General features: G+C 38.5%; 1 protein-coding gene across 23 annotated transcripts in view; it reads right to left on the bottom strand.

Moving 5' to 3' along the window:
- Positions 1-17,742, bottom strand: part of FAM13A (family with sequence similarity 13 member A) — a 340,765-nt gene that overhangs the window by 45,778 nt on the left and 277,245 nt on the right. For all 23 annotated transcript variants that reach the window (XM_060416890.1, XM_060416884.1, XM_060416886.1 and 20 more), the window contains 2 exons: positions 16,139-16,315; positions 9,829-10,015 (listed from right to left, as the gene is read on the bottom strand). In XM_060416890.1, the coding sequence (XP_060272873.1) occupies positions 9,829-10,015; positions 16,139-16,315 (364 nt within the window). The remainder of the gene's footprint in view (positions 1-9,828; positions 10,016-16,138; positions 16,316-17,742) is intronic.

The following is a 17,742-nucleotide window of genomic DNA, read 5'->3' as shown; positions in this document are numbered from 1 at the left end:
AAGATACATTCAGAAAGAACATAAAATAAACCATAGTATAAATTTAAAGATATTTCAGTTAGCAGAATGTTAGAAGATTGATTTTTTTTTTCCCAAAACAGAAAGAACCAAGATACAATCAACATAGGCTTTGAGAATTACAGAAAATATATAGTTATGTTTTACAACAGAAAGCTTTGCAAAAAGCAGGTGTGAAATGTGAGAAAGTTTAGCTGATTTTCAGGGTTAAGACAAGCTGTAATTTCAACTCTCTCACCTACTCCACTTTTAAAAAAATGTTTGAGCTACATGTTTAACAACTCTCTAAGGACCTGAGTTTCTACAGATGTAACTGACAAAGGGTGACTTTCAAAACTGTTCAGTATTTCTCTCTAAAGCTTTGTAATAATTCCAGTTTTCATGTTGTCTTCCACACATCTGAGACTGCTGAATATTCATAGTCTGCTTCCACCAAAGCAGCATGCGAGTACACAGTGTTCCTTTGCTAAAGTACTTAGGTTGCCCCTATACCTTTTGGAAACAGGAATATGTGAAGAACGTGTTACAATTGGCAACCTGCAGCAATTTTTTAAAGAATGAGACTAACAAGGGTAGGAAAGATCTAGACGTACATAACAAAAGTACCTTTTTTCCGTGGGTGCTAAACACTTTATAGATTCTAACTTCCCATTCTTTGCCTAAGGGTTTGGAGAGGGAAGATTAAGAAATAGATCAGCCAGTCCCCAACTTCATTGAGATGGGGAAAGGAGAAAATGAAATGGACAGGTCAAAGTAATGGCTGAAATTTAGAAAGCTTCCATTGTAAGAAAGTATACTACTGAACTTTCAAATGCCCTGTAGTTGTTAACAGTGCTGGTCTTATGAGAAAATAGCGGCTCAATGACCTCTGAAGGTTTTTAACTGTTTTATGTGCCAAATGCTTCTCCAGGTGTGGTAAAAGAGGAGCTCATTAATGTTTTCATTTATTAAAGTTTGAAGTAAAAGAACTCTTATAAAACATCATGTCTTATTAGATTAATAATTTTAGTCTTCTAAAGTTAGTATCTTTTAAAGGTAATAGATAATTTTAAGAAATAGCAAAGGGAAGATTATGTCTTTAAGTATAATTTGATAAAACTGCTTTTAGAATTGCACTAAAAAAGACAGATAAATCTAGTTCTGCCTCATAGAAGGCCTACCAGAGACTTTTGAAAACATACAAATTTTCTATAATTTACTTGGACCATTTGGGGGTGTCAGAAGAAACTGAATTTTAAGAACCATTCTCCTCAATTATAAAAATGACCTAAAATCTATAAAGAGCAAAAGCTTTGAAAAAATTAGACTGTGGAACTTATTTTCAGTTCTTCCCCCTGGCCCCTTCTCTGCTTTGGCATTGACAGATAAGCTCAAACCTGTTTGATCACTGAAATACTTGAAAACACTTGGAGTACAAACAAATTTGGCTTCTAAAACTATAAAATGCTGATGAAACCTTTATACTGTATGTGTGCTGTGCTTAGCCGCTTCAGTTGTGTCTGAGTTACTCCTCTGCCCACGGGAATTTTCTGGCAAGAATACTGGAGTGGGCTACCATGTCTTCCTCCAGGGGCTCTTCCTGACCCAGGGATTGAACCTCTGTCTCCTGCATTGCAGGCAGATTCTTTACCGCTGAGCCACCAGAGAGGCCCGACGAGCCTTTACAGATGACTTCTCTCAATATACAAACAATTCAGTTTGAAGGCTACATGGAACACTGCTAGGCAAAACAAGCTCATTATTCTAGCCTTGAGCTGTAAGAGAAGGTATTTGGTATATTCTCATTAACAAAGGATTCATGACAAATTTGAATATTTTGTATTCTTTTGTACACGTCATGTTTTATGGCTTAAAACTGTATAATCCATATTCAAAAAGACTTCCTGGTACTGTAAAAGGACACCTATGGAAGAGCTTGCTAGCTGTCCACCCAAATCCATTCCACCTCTCTTGCACAGTGATGAGGGAGCCACGTGCCCAGGGAGAGCACATCTGAAGCCTCTCAGGCAGGTAGACAGGTCTTCAGTAGGATGTGAGAAGCTGTATGTGTGCTTTCCAGGCCTGCCTAATAGGCTGCCTCACAAGGTTCATGCCTTGACACGCACTTATTCTCCCCTCTTGTGAGCTGGAATGCAGATGAAAAACACGACTGCTCTGGAAGCCAGTTGCTGAAGCTAGAGGCAGTTGGCCTGAGGCCCTGAAACACTGTGTGGAGCAAGTCTTCTAACTCCTCTCCTGAGCCCTAAACTGCTTTAGATTGTCACAGAAGAAAGAACTTTGACAGTGTTCAAGGCATTGAATTTGGGTCATTTTGTTACCCAAGTTACTCTAAAAAAGAAAGTGTAAGCATGACTGCTAGTTGCTTAGCTGTGTCCAGCTCTTTGTGACCCCACGGACTGTAGCCCAGCAGGTTCCTCTGTCTATGGGATTCTTTAGGCAAGAATCCTAGAGGGGATAGCAGGGATCTTCCCAACCCAGGATGGAAGCCAGGTCTCCCGCACTGCAGGCAGATTCTTTATCACCTGAGCTACCACACTAAATGATATGGCAACTGTTCATTTGAGTGGTGAGCTATGCTGGGCACTGGGGTGCAATGGTGGATGGCGCCGAACTGACAGGCACTGGTCTTTGCCATCATCACTTCTGTATTTGGTTACTGTTCCAACTGTAGTCTGTTACACTGTAACACTGTCTCAATTTTAAAAACAGGTTCTATCTGAACAGCCCTCACCATTCCTGGGCTATACAGTTGCCAGAGTGATCCCTTCAAAAGGTACTTCAGAAAATTGCTTTCTTCTCTGCAATCCTCTGTTGGCTTCTCATTTCACTTAAGGTAAATGCTAAAGATCTGAAAATGGCTACAAAGCCTTCAGGGATCAGGCTCCCTGCTATGTCTCTGACCTCATCTCCTACAACACTCCCCCCTCAACTCTGCTCTGGCCAGGAGAGCCTTTTGCTCACCTTCCAAAGGCTAAGGCTGTGGTCCCTCTGCCTGGATAGTCTCTCCTCAGATATCCCGATGGCTCACTCCCTCACAGGTCCCTGCATAAGCGCCATTCTCAGCGACACCGAGCCTGAAGACTCAATCTGCTCGATGTCCATCCTCAGCTTCCCACCCACACCCCATCTGACTCACCCCGCTTCACTTCTCTCCACAGCATGTGCTGCCATCTGACTATGTGTTGGTTTGTTTCTTATCTGTCTCATCCTTTGAGAAAGTAGACTTCCAGATGGTAGACAGTGTGTCTGTTTGGGTCACCATTTTGTCTTTTCTGCTTAAAACAGTGCCTGTCATATAGTTAATTGTATGTTTGAAGGAATGAATATGTTTCAATCTGTGGTTCAAACGGTGGGTTTTTTGTTCTTGTTTTTTTTTTTTTTTTTTTACCTTATATTGATACTACTCAGAGAATCACTGTCAGATGGTTTTTGACAGGAGTTCTTGCTGGATTATATTGCATTAAAACCAAGAGTTGAGATTTTCAACATTAGGTAAATGATTGTTCTTATAAACAGGTAAAATGGTTTGGAGGGGGTGGAGAAGACAGCGGAGGCATGAAGATGTGCTAGGTGGCTGTCCTGATATTCCAGACTAGTTATAAAAGGTGCCTCGGCAATACAAAGGGGAAGGGGGGGCATATTTTTAAAGTAGAGTCAACTAGATTTGACATATGACAAACACTGGAAGAAGGATTGGGGGTAAGGAAAAGGAAAGGCCTTAGAAAATGATTAAGAAGATGAAGACCTGTGAAATCAGATGAGTGAAAAGGAGACCAAGGAGGAAAAGATGATTCATTTGATTTTCACATGTTGACCTGAAAGTACTGTCTAAGGTGAGCTTCACAGAGCATCACAGAAGTGTTGCTTTGGAAGTCATTTCCAAAGAGGTGACATCTGACACCGCAGAAGTAGAGACGCTCTCAGGTGCAGTGCTGAGGGACAAGGAATGAGGCGATAATCTGTGTAACATTTATATCTAAGCATGTCTTGTGGAAAACCAGTCAGTGAGGGACACAGTAACGAGGAATAGTGTCACTGCCGTAAGAGGACAAAGAGAGATCAACATCCCGGAGGTCAAGGGAGAAGGATTTCTGAGAAAAAGGAACAGAGGGTCAAGAACCACAAGGACTTCAGGAGGACAAGGACCAAGCCAACAGCAGCACAGAGGTCTTAACATACCAGAAACAACCACACAGTCACCCAGTGACACACAGAAAGGAGTTTCTCCAGAGAAGTGGGGGTAGACTCTGAATTACAGGAGTTCATTAGCAAGTAAGGAAAGAATCGGAAATGTCTGCAGACTGTTTAAAATTTTTTATGGCAAAATGAAGGGCAAAGATTGACCCTCAGAACAAGAGGGAGCAGAAAGAACTTATATAGGTACTGTTTTCAGTTTTTCCTATGATTTAGCACATTTCATTGCACTTAAATCTCACAAAAAAACACAAAGAGAGATAAATACTCCCATGTTACAGAGAAACTGCTCACTTGCCATAGCTGTTAAGTGATAAAGTTAGAACTGAAATTCAGGCGTGAGTGTAAGATCTAAGCTGCTTCCTTGATCCCTGCCTATGATTTCAGAGGGTGTATGTGAGATTAAATAGATGCTGTTTATGAATAAAAGGGCTACTAGACTATGTTTTTTAAAATATATAAAATGTAAATCTTATTAAGGCATTAGTATAATCACATAAAGAATATTTGAAAAATAGTCTTTGGACGGAGTAAAAATTGTCCCTAATACTTCCACCATCACCACCACAGGCACAATACTATTGTTCAGTCATTTTAGGTATATTTCCTTTGTGTGTTTTTCTAGGAACATATTTATATACATATATTCACACATAAATGCATGCACTATATATACTGCTTCTTTATATACCTACTTTTGAGGGAGAGTATCATGAAACCCGAGCCCCACCACTTATTTGTGACCTTGGACAGCTGTTTATCTCCTGTACTTCATTTTCCTCATGTTCAAATGAGAATATTAATAATAATAATTACTACTTTATGGGTTATTGGGAAGATTAAAATTGATAATATATGCAAAGCACTTAAAATAAAGCACTTAAAATACACTTTGCCAAACATTTTTCACTTCATTACACAGTCTTCAGGACCATAATTTTTGTTTGACGCATAATATCTTATTGAATTGACATACAAGTGTTACTTATCTGGTCTCCTACTTTTGAACATTTAAGTTGCTTCTAATTCTCCATGAGTATAGACAACCATGTGGTGAGCAAATCAGTACTTCTGGTCCTTTTCATGCGTACAATGCTGTCTCCAGAGCAGAATAGCAGAGGTAGGATTATTAGATAAAATGCCTGAATTATGGCTTTTGATTCAAACTGTTAAATTGTGCCCTAGAAAGAATGTTTTTGAGATAGAGGCATTTTCTAGGCCAACAGAAATGAGCTAGTGGTGAGGGAGCAATGAAAAGGGCGTGAGTGAGTGAGTGAGTGAGCGAGCGCACGTGTATGTTTGCACATGTACAAGAGGTGGAGAGATGGATGCAGAAAACATCAAGGATACTTAATCTCAGATTTCAGAAAAACGTTTATCATTTGAGTGGGTAAGAAAATGGGTAGAGATCTAGAGAAATTCTGAAGCAGGAAAGAGGGAAATCACTGAAATACGAGTTTGCTGTCTTAGCTGTTCAAAGACAAATTAGGGCACAAGCTTTCCATCAGAGAGGCTCAAGAGCACGGATGTGAGCTGGTGGTGTAAGAAGAGAGAAGAAGGCTCTGACCACAGCAATCACTAGAGATGCTCAATGCCACTCACTACCACTAGTTTCTGGGTGCGGAACTATTTGCAGTCTCTCGGTCTCTACTGCTTGTGACAGTTCAAAAGGGCAAAGGACAAGGCAAAGCACACAGACAGTTTCCACTCTAGAGATTCTTAATCTGCAAGATGCTCTTTTTAGATCTCTTTGGCTGTGTTATAGGCTGGCGAGATCACTGTAAAATTACCACTCAAAGTCTTCAGTTCCTCTCCTCTCATTTTCTCTGGAAAATGCTTTGCTCCCATATCTCCATCAAAACTGCTCTTACTGAGTGATCTCCAGCTTGCTAATCCCAATGGCTAGACTCTCACTGTTCTACTTGGTTAACCATCTGACCTACTTTCCAGCTAGAGATACCTGGTTCACTTGGCTTCCAAAACATCAAACACACCCCATCTTCTCCTTTTTTGCTGTTGTCTCCTTCTTAAGTCTCCTCTACTGGTACCCTGTTATCTCCCCGTCCTCTACAAGTTCATAGGACTCAGGGCTCACGTTCCCTGAGGTCACTTCCCCTTGTCTGTTCAAACTCACACCCTTAATTACTTCATCTAGTATACCGACTTAAAATACTCTGGGTTCATTCCTTGGTCAGGGAACTAGATCCCACATGCCACAACTAAAAGTTCAAACGATGCAATGAAGATCAAAGATCTTGCATGCCACAACTAAGACAGAGAATAGCCAAATAAACAAACTCAAAAAACATGTCCAACATTGAACCATGATACTATCTCCCAAACTTCTCTCTTCTCCATCTCAGTAAATTGGTGTCACAAACCTTCTAGTTGCTCAGGCCAAAAACCTTGGTGTTATCTTTCATACTACACGGGTAATATCAGGAAATCTTGTCAACTCTATGTTCAAAATATATCCAGAAAGCATCTATTACCTCATGATGACTGCAATACAGTACCCTAGTGAACAAGTCAAGTCACTCAGTTGTGTCCGACTCTTTGTGACCCCGTGGACTGTAGCCCACCAGGCTCCTCTGTCCATGGGATTCTCTAGGCAAGAATACTGGAGTGGGTTGCCATTTCCTTCTCCAGGGGATCTTCCTGACCCAGGGATCAAACCCAGGTCTCCTGCATTGCAGGCAGACGCTTTAACCTCTGAGCCACCAGGGAAGCCCAAGGAGGACATTTTAGTCAATGTGAACAATGTCCCCTACAGCAGCGTCCTGTGCATCCCGCAAGGCAATATGCGCAGGCTTGAGGATCACCTTAGTTCACGCCATCATTAGCGCACACCTACTGCATGATCATTGCAATAGTTTCCTAACTGGTTTCTCTGCTTCTGCCCTTGGCTGCGTCCTGTCTGTTCTCAACACAGTGGTCAAACCAAATTTCAGTAAGTCACATCACCGCTCTGCCTAGAACCCTTACATGGATTCTCATCTCACCCAGATTAAAGGCAGAGTTTTTACAATGTTCTATGAGGCCCTACTTAATTTGTTCTTTCCTCACCTTCCATTATCTTTTTCACTGTCCTCATTCTCTTCTAACCATAATGGTATCTTTGCAGTTTCTTGAACATGTCATATAAGTGATTTTCTTGGCGTCTCTAAACCTGCTGTGATAGTATGGTTTGTTTCCTTACTTCCTCTAGATCTTTACACTCAAATATCAAATTCTTCCATGCCGCAAGAATCTCTAAAAACTCTATTTAAAACTGCAACCCCTGCCCATTTATAATTTCTAGCCTCATTTTTTTGCCTTATTTTTCTTACTAATAGTTATCACTATGTAATATATTTTATGGTTTACTTTTTTGTCTTGATTTTGTCTGTTTCCCCCACTAGAATGTAAGCTCCATGAAGGCAGTGATTTTTGCCTGTTTGTCTCACAGATGTATCCCCAGATTCTGAAATATTTCCTGGCACAGAGAAGGTATACTATTCCATATGTTTTCCAGAAACAAAAGTTTAGTCAGTGTATAAAGAACTTGTAAAGGAATAAGAGAAGGTTTTGGAGGAGAGAGGGGGAAAGTAAAAATAGAAGTTTAGAAGTAAGTAGGAAGTTAAGAAGCACAAGTTCACTTTCAGGGTGTGGTCTAAACAGCAGTCACTGTCATGTTCCCTGGCTATTTGCTTTGTGGTTACCTGCGAAGATGAGATTTAACATTAATGGAATATGAGAGTCAGGAAATATCTCTGAGGATACCCTCACTTCATAGATGAGAAAGTTTTGCTTCTGTCTGAGTTGTGTTGGCAGTGCTTTAAATTATTCATTGCAACAGAGACACGTTCCACTTAGCTCACTTATGTTAACATGTGACCTGCACAATCCTGGAATGTGGAAACTGGCAGCTAAGGTGGGGACAAATCCTTTCACAGAAAAAAAAAAAAAAAAAAAACAGAATGGAACTAAGCTCTCTCATCCAAATGTTTTTTAAGTATCAACTATGTCCACAGTTTTAGCAATCACACGTGTATTCTAAGGAGTAAATATACTTTTCCAGTTTCATTAGCTACTACCACTTAGCTAATTTAAGATACTATTCCTGGTGGAAAAAACATTGATGAAAACAAATCATGGGCCAAATAAAGAGCTAATGGAGTTAGTATCATTTAGTTTATTAAAAATTTTACTTTTCCTTCAAATAAGAATTAAGCTAGTGTTAAAAACCATTTAATGTATAATGGTTCCAAAGCTTGCATGCATGCTAAGTCGCTTGAGTCATGTCCAACTCTTTGCGATATCATGGACTATAGTCCACCAGGATCCTCTATCCACGGGATTCTCCAGGTGAGAATACTGGAGTGGGCTACCACAGCCTCCTCTTGGGGGTCTTCAAGACCCAGGGATCAAACCTGTGTCTCTTATGTCTCCGGCACTGGCAGATGGGGTCTTTACCACTAGTACCACCTGGGAAGCTGTATTTGTAGAATGGTGTCAGATACCAGTCTGAGGTGGGTGGCTGTGTTTACTCTAGTTGATCAGTTTGCTTCCAGAAACAGGGCATCAAGACATCTGAGGGGCATAGAGTAAACATGCTTTCCCCAGAGTTGCATTTATGCATATTTTCTTTAAGGAATTAAACTGGGAATCTTCTCTGAGCACAGGCAGAAACTGACAATGGGAAAATAGGTGGCCCATGAGTTTGTTAAATTTATAGAAAACCCAGCATGGAGGTAAAAACTGCTGAGATAAACCAGACAGAGGCTTTAAAACACTGTGAGAGAATGGCTATTACCTATCTTTATTAGGGACTCCAGTTCATGTTATAAAATTCAACTTCAGTTTTTTTGGGGGGATTAAATTTCTGAAAGCTAAAGGAAATCAGAAGACAGATTTTGGTTCTCACTTTTCAAAGAAACTGAACATACACAATAAAGGATGATGTATATTTATAGTTAAACTGGATTTATATTGAGTTATTGACTAAACTCACTTGTATAACTTATATATCAAATTCATGAACCAGCATTTAGGTCTGAGGTAACTGTTTAGGAGACTAATTTGCTTCTGATTAATATAGGGGAAAAAAACTATAGAGTATATCTTTGAAATTAAATTTCTGAACACAAAGGGATTTCTGAACACAAAGGGATTTCTGAACACAAAGACAGTTGATCCTATTTCCATATGTATTTTTCTTTTACCTCACTTTAAACTCATTAATTTTTTATATTCATATAGATAAGAACAGATAAAATGGAGGAAAATAAGGAAAAATGATATGATTTGATAATTTTATTCTAAAAATAAAGTTTAAAAATGCTCAAAAGAATGAGACAAAAGTCAGACCAATTTCAATAACATAGAAATCAAAGTTTGTGCTGCTTCTGCTTCCTTTGGCAAAATACAGTGTTTCGTAACTTGATTTTTATAGTTATTAAAAAGAAATAAAAGTGTGTATACTTAGTACCTCTAAGGTCTCTTTCAGAACTCATGTCCTATAATTCTGTGAAACTCGAGCTTGACATTAATTTTTATTTTTTACAAAGCATGGAAAAGAGATGTGGTATTTCCTAACTGGCTACAAGTAAACATTTTATAGAATCATGCACTTACCACAAGACCATCTTGATTTTCATTGAGCTCAGAAAGTTTGGAACTGGATTTCTGACGTTTAGGTTTACCCCTTTCTCCAATATAACCAGAAGTATTTTCATATAATTTTTCCACTTCACAAGCATTCAACATACATTCATCAAGACTGCTGAAGCCAGAAGGAATATTTTCTTTGTTGAGAAGTCCCCTTGAATTGAAAAAAAAAAATAGCTTCATTTTACTTTAAAAGGCAAAAAGGACGTTTTAATGACAATGCATCATGCAGAAAGAAGAGTGTCTAGAAATTCCATGTTTCATCTTTTATAAAAATCTGAGCACAGTGCTACTCCTGAGACTACTTGGTGCCAAATGTATCAGATTAAAAGAGAAATTATTCCTAAAGGCAAACTGGCGAGGGCTGTGTTTCTGCCAATGAAAAGCTTTTGTATCTGTACCGAAAGTAATCTGTATTCAAAACCAGGGGAATTGTGCAAACTTGCAAAGACATTTTCCATTATTCATAGGTTTTATACACATACATACATACACATACATGGATCTTATAAATTAATATAATATATTAAGAAAAATCTGAAAAGGAAATACATCTTTTTCTCCAGAATGGGACACTGATTTTCTCCAATTGAGAAAGACATTTTATCACGATATAAATGCATTAATACCTAAATCTGACTATATTAGATGATCCTGGTAAAAATGATATAACAAGAACTATGGAATACAAAGAAAGCATTTCAACTGAAATATAGATTCGCTACTTCCCAGTACCAGTTTCTGAATGTAAGCTTATAACTAGAGTTCCTTCATGACTTAGTTTTAGAAGTTTTAATTACAGAATTTAATTCATTTAATGCTCTTGAAATGCTTCCCTTAAGCATTTTAACATTCTCTTTTAAGAGGTTTTTCACAAAATTAAAGTACTTGGCAAAATGTTTGTCTTTTACTACATCACAGAACAAATTAAACCATCAGTGCAGCACCATTTCGGAGAAGGCGATGGCACCCTAAGTACTCTTGCCTGGAAAATCCCATGGGTGGAGGGAGCCTGGTAGGCTGCAGTCCATGGGGTCGCAAAGAGTTGGACACAACTGAGCGACTTCACTTTCACTTTTCACTTTCATGCATTGGAGAAGGAAATGGCCTGGAGAATCCCAGGGACGGCGAAGCCTGGTGGGCTGCCGTCTATGAGGTCGCACAGAGTCGGACACGACTGAAGCAACTTAGCAGCAGCAGCAGCACCATTTGGTCAGGTACAAGTGAATGAGACTTACTCTCTGTCATGGTGTGACCTTAAAGGTACTTCCCCGCAACTAGAGATTACCATACTAAATGAAGTTAAGTCAGAAGAGAAAGACAGATACCACGTGGTATCACTTCCGTGTGGAATCTACAATATAGCAGAAATGAACCTAACTACAAAACAGGAAGAGAATCACGGATGTAGAAGACAGATTGGTGGTTGCCAAGGGGATGGGAGGGAGGGGTGGAGTGGGAGTTAGGGGCTGGCAGACGCAAACTGTCGCATATACAATGGATAAACAACAAGGTCCCACTGTATAGCACTGGCAACTACATTCGATACCCTGGGATAAAGCATAACGGAAAAGAATATAAAAGCGAATGTATATATGTGTGTAACCGAATCACTTTGCTGTACAGCAGAAATACACTGTAAATCAACTATAATTCAATTTTAAAAATATACAAAGATAACTCCTAACCACCTAAAACTGTATTTGAAATAAGTGAGCTCCAAAGCGTAAAAATAAATGAACATATTTTACTATCAATCATATCCCCAAATGAAACAGAGTAAATTAAATATTTATTCTGCAATTTAAATTCATATCCTGTCTTAGGCTATCATGGAGGCAAAATTATGAATTAAATATTGTCATAATATTTTCACCATTACACTATCTTGGTGATTGTTAATACTCCATATTTAATCTAGCCTTATTTTATACCTTTAATGTACAAATACATACATTTAGTAAAATTATATAAAAGATGTATGTTACATTTATAAGAAAAATTCCAAGTATAAAATAAATGAACACATGAGGAAAAGGTGCTAGGGATTAACATGCAGGGACATATAGAAACACTCTCAAATCTCTCTCAAATTCACAATGAGTTTACTGTAATATTTATAATATTTAACTATGTCTCTTTCTTTGTTTTTGTATTTTCTTAATTCCAGGGGTATAATTCCAATTATAATTTTTTAATGGAGGAATTTTTAGGTTTGAAGCTGTGGGAGTTGGCGATAGACAGGGAAGCCTGGCGTGCTGCAGTCCATGGGGTCACAAAGAGTCAGACACAACTGAGGTACTGAACTGAACTGAAGGACTAAACTGTGTCCCCCCACCTCTCCAGTTCATATGAGGAAGCCCTACCTGCCAGTGTGACAGGGCCTCTGAGGAGGTAATTAAGGTTGCATGAGGTCATGACGGTGGGGACTTAATCCAAGAGCACAGGCATCCTTATAAGAGGCAGACACCGGAGAGCACAGAGGAAAGGCCGTGTGAGGACACGCACCGAGCAGGCACTGTCAGCGAGGCAGCGAGGCCTCAACAAGCACCCACCCCGTCAGCACCTTGATCTCGGACTTCGACCTCTCTGAACCGTGAGAAAATGCACTCCTGTTGTTTAAGTCTGTGGTACTTTGTTATGGCAGCTTGGGCAGATTAATACAAAAGCTAAAAATTATTTTTAGAAACTAAAGGACCAAGTTTATTTTCTAATCTTTTTGAATAGTGAATGAATGACTGGAATAAATCCTGTTCAAATAAATATTCCCAAATCTAGTTGAGCAGTTGTGCTTAGGTGGAAATCCTGCTGTCCTCAAAGGATGCTCTTTGCTCTTGTGTGAGTTGGTCCCTGCGCAACCCTGAGGAGCACAGGAGCACGATCCTTCCAGTAATATCACGACTCTCACAGCTGCCGTCACCGCAATTTAATCTGAACTTAGATCCTGGCGGCCTCTCATTCTCACTCTCCACATCTCAGGTTTGCTTTTTTCAGAGTTTCCTCCTTCCCCTACATGCATGTAATGTTCTGGCAATACTAAACTTTTTAATATTCTAAGATAGCACAATTTTTATTTTGCAGTAGGAATTTAACATATTTATATAATAAAATGGGTATAATTTTTTAGTTCATTGTGTTTTAGAAAATTGAAATCATTTTCAATAGCCATGCTTTACTTTTTAAAAAATATTTATTACAAAACTTTCAAACATAGAAAAATACAGGGACTATCACCATGAACTTCCTTATATCCACCACCAAGATTCAATGATATTTTCATGCTCCTGGTAGATGGCCAATTTTTAAATGAGAATTAAATTGAGCTCTCTCACATAATGAATATATTCTTTAAACTTTTACATTTTTAGTGTAATAAATAATAATATAAGCCTGATCATGTTTCCTTATAAACTGAGACAAATAGGAAATCATGTACATTAAAGTATTTCTAGTCTGTCTTCTGCATTGCTTATTTTAAAAAATGTCATAATGGTATTAGTACAGACTTTATTGACTCTCCAACCTCACCCTGAAACATGGGGATATTTTTCTAAATGGTTGCAGGCAAAATAACATATCATGGATTTTTCAATAGAAGATAGTGAAGTGTAGCTTTAATTCTTCCTAATTTTTTAAGCAAAACTTGACAGAAATCTTAGACAACAGATCAATTATGCATAGGTGAACACTGAGAAAAACATAGTTGCTATAGGTTATAGTAGCGACTCTTAACATTTTCAGGTCTGACACCATTTAAGCGCATCTCTTGGGACATACTGAAGAGGCCCCCGGGTGGGGGCAAAAGCAGCAGAGCTAGAGCTCTGAGAGGTAGGGCCTTGTTCCCCAAAGCCGTGCGGAGCTCGAGCAGCCACTCAGTACTGGCCGAAAGCTAAAGGAGAAGGCCTCTCAAGACATGATGGTGACAGGGTGACAGGTTAGGAGGGGCCTTGTGACCAGGAGGGTGAGGCTAACAAGGAGCATGGAAAGGGGCCTTCTGATCGCCCAGACCACATACCAAGGAAATGAATCAGGTGAGACTGTAAGTTTCTCCTGCCATAAACAGTCTGCACGCCAAGATTCTCTCACTCAACACAGTTGACCATGATGAGTGAGAAGGATGAACAATAAAGGAACTCCAGAGGAGGAAAAAGCTAGAGCTTCATGGACACCTCTTCAGATTGTCAGGGGAAGCACACTGACTGAAGCCGCCCACCCTGGCCAGGCACCATAGTAACTATTTGCATGAGCTGTTTTACGACAGGAGGTCCTGGTAAGGAACACGGAACTAATAAGCCACCACCAACCGGAAGAGTTCAGGAAAGGTCAAAAGGAGACACCACATGTCCGACCACCTCCCGGAATCCTTCTCTCTGGCATCTATCTTGGCTGAACAAGGCTTGCACCACCAGGAAGGACTCTGAGTCAGAATGATTGGCTAAAGACAACCTGGAAACTAATCCCATTACCATAAAACCCAAGACAGTGAGCTGAGCCACATGGCGGAGCCGCTCTCCTGGGTTCCCTTACCCTACTGCTCTCTACCCGGGTGCCCTTTTCCAATAAAGTCTCTTGCTTTGTCAGCACATGTGGCTCCTCAGACAATTCATTTCTGAGTGTTAGACAAGAGCCTGGTTTCGGGCTCTGGAAGGGGTCCCCCTTCCTGCAACAAGATGGTTAGTTAGTCTCTGCCATTTTCCATCTCCTTTTGTTCCCTTGATGTTGATAGAGGAGAACAATCAAGGTAACTTCTACGGAAACATCCTCAGATGTGGGAAACTGTGTTTAAATTCTGCACGAGTGGTTATGCTCTGTTTCATATTTCTCTTCCTGTCTAGTACCCTGTTCACTTTTGACTTTACCCCTGCTATGGTCCTCCCTGGTCCACCCAATGCACCTACCGCCACCAGGACTATCGCCCAGCTTTGTGCTAACATGCTCCTCTCTGTCCCAACAACAAGAGTGGAAAGCATGATGTCGTGACACACTAAGGATTTTAAAAACGCAGAGCTGTTGCATATAGTGTGGCAAAAAATAAAGCAGAGACTAAGATCAGTGTTAAATGAATAACTGGTGCTTGCTGAATAACACAATATAGGCAGTATACAAACTAATTATATTCTTAAACATTTTCTATAAAGCTTACTCAGTAACTAATTTTAAATGTAAATATGTCCTATATTATAATTTTCCTATTTTTTAAAAGGAAATGTTATAGCACCCCCTCCTACCCACCAGCTCCAAAACAAATGTTTTCAAAAAAGTGTTGCTTATTGTCACATGAAAAGTCAGCGGGTTATATAACTGATACTTTTTTATTTTTAAAATTATATTTGCTAAAATAGCTCTTAAATATCTCAATAATGTGCATGTGTAGCATGGAATTTACTTGTACTATTTATATCTTTCTGTAAGCAAAGATAAGTTTCTTTTTCCCCGTAAACATTTTGACATAGATTATGAGTCTGGGTGAAAAAGAATGTTGGGAACTAGGGTTTGGTTTAGCCTTTGACATTTAATAAGAAGTACAAAATAACTTTATAGAGACTAAATGATACAGTAGGCAAAACTTTCAGGAAAAATATGAGAATATAGTCTATTATATATAAATTTATTTTCTTTAATTTAAATCATGATTATTCAATAACATGAATGGTAATTATTCATTTGTATTTTATCAAATCTTTTAATGGAGAAAAGAGTTTATTGTAATACTCTTCTTGAAATTCATGCTAACAGAATGCTTTAAAATGAGCCATTGTAATAATAAAGAACTCAAGCATTTCCTCTTTTGTTAGACTTGAGCTCAGCCTTTCTTATACGAAAACATAATCATCTGTCAGAGCATTCCAGGGATGTTCTGGTATTTAATCAGGTCAATATAAGTAGGGGAATCTGCTGGCTCATAAGAAAATCTAACAGCAAGCTGAATGTTGTCTAACAAGGGAAAAAACCACCTCTAGACAGGCAGCTGGCAATTTTCTCCTCCAATGGTGCAGGATCCTTCTAAATAAGATACGGACAAGAAAACCATGAAATGTATTAAACCAGAGGTAGCTTCCCATCACATACGAAACATCCAGATGAAAATGAAATATTTATTCAATCACGTGTGAATTTCCAAATGTTAACTAAGCTTAGAAAGGTCAAAATGAAAACTTTTAAAGTTTTAACGTGAATACTAAAATGAGAGTGCTATAACAATCATGAATTCGGACATGTATCGTATATTTTTAAAGGAAGAGAGCAAATGCAAACAAGAGTATCAATGCCAACTCACACATCTCTGCTGTGTCGAATTTCATCCTGCTCCTTAGCCTGGCGTCGTCGCTGTTTGGTGGATGTGGAGGAAGATGATGATGCCCCAGATTCCGAGTCCTCTGAACTTTGGCCTCCAGAGCTATTAACATCAAAAAGATGTTGTTCTACAGCTGACCGGATGGTTCTTTCTAAGAGCCTGGTTAAAAAAAAATCAATAACTGTGTTTAAAAATATGGTCCCATACATAGAGAACAGACTGGCAGCTGCCAAGTGGGGAGGAGGTTGGGGGAGGGATGGACTGGGAGGTTGGGGTTAACAGATACAAGCTTTAAAATGCAGAATGGATAAACAACAAGGTCCTACTGTATAGCACAGAGGACTATATTCAGTATCCTATGATAAACCATAGTGGAAAAGAATATTTAAATGAATCACTTTCCTGAATGAATCACTTTCCTGTACAATCATAAATTAACACAACATTGTAAATCAACTATTCTTCAATAAAAAGTCCCCATAATATTGGAAATATCAGCATTTCCAATGGAATATCTACTACCACTTCATGAGCAAAGACAGTATGAGGAATTAATCCTCCAATATTTGCACTGTGAATGAGAAACGAAACTAAATGGAACATATTCCACCAATCAGATAATTGTGTTTCCCATCTTTGTGGGTCCAGAATTACTGAAATGCTCACAGCAGATCCAGCAACAATTATAGGAGGCATTCAGGAAATAAGGATCATTTAATACAAGGCAGAATGAGGAAAGATTTTTTTTTCCTCAAAGAATAATAATGAACCTATTCTTACAAAGGCAAGTATCTTCCAGATTTCATACCGGTTCTGCAGGGGAAGACAGTATGACTTACAAAGCAAATTGGCACAAATAATTTTATGATTCCTACTATCTGAATCTCTTGAAGATAAAATTACATAGAAAATAATGCTATTAAAAAAGAACAACTCACCAGAGCAATTACTCTTAATAACAGAAGGGTAAAACTTTCTGAATCTCTATTCAGTTAAATTGTGATATAAATGATTGAAACTGTATTCATACAAACATCCCAATATGATTGAAAATGTATTCATGCAAACATCCCAATATATACTATTGAAGAGAGAAGGACAGATTTATTTTATTCAGAAAACAGGTAAGCACAGGGGCTGACAAAAGTGATAATGAGACAGATAAGGTATCTTTTTTAAAGCTATATAGTCTTGCAATGTGTCTAAACTCTTATCACTTCATTATTTAATTCTGAATAAGAAGGCATGAAGAATTCTAAATGGACAGTCCTCAAAGCGTGGTTTCCTTCACTTGAAAAAAGAATCACATCTAAACTCAACAAATTATTGAGTTGGACTTGTTGCCATCACTAATTTGCTTCCTTTTCTGTGTCCATTAAATATGCGTACAGTTTTTGTATATACACCTCAACAAAACTGTTAAAATAAAAAAATATAATTTTAAATGGTCAGACTGAGAAATACATTTAGTTAAATAAAATGAGTTTTGAAAATTTAACAGTTTAAGAACTTTTAGATTTTCCAAAGGTAGTTTTATAATAGACTTATAGTAATTTCATTAAAACTATTTTAAGACAATGAGCAAG

This window comes from Ovis aries, chromosome 6, assembly GCF_016772045.2.
Source record: "Ovis aries strain OAR_USU_Benz2616 breed Rambouillet chromosome 6, ARS-UI_Ramb_v3.0, whole genome shotgun sequence".
Lineage (NCBI taxonomy): Eukaryota > Metazoa > Chordata > Mammalia > Artiodactyla > Bovidae > Ovis > Ovis aries.
Note: the sequence above shows the minus strand (reverse complement) of the source record. Positions and strands in the feature narration are given on the sequence as shown.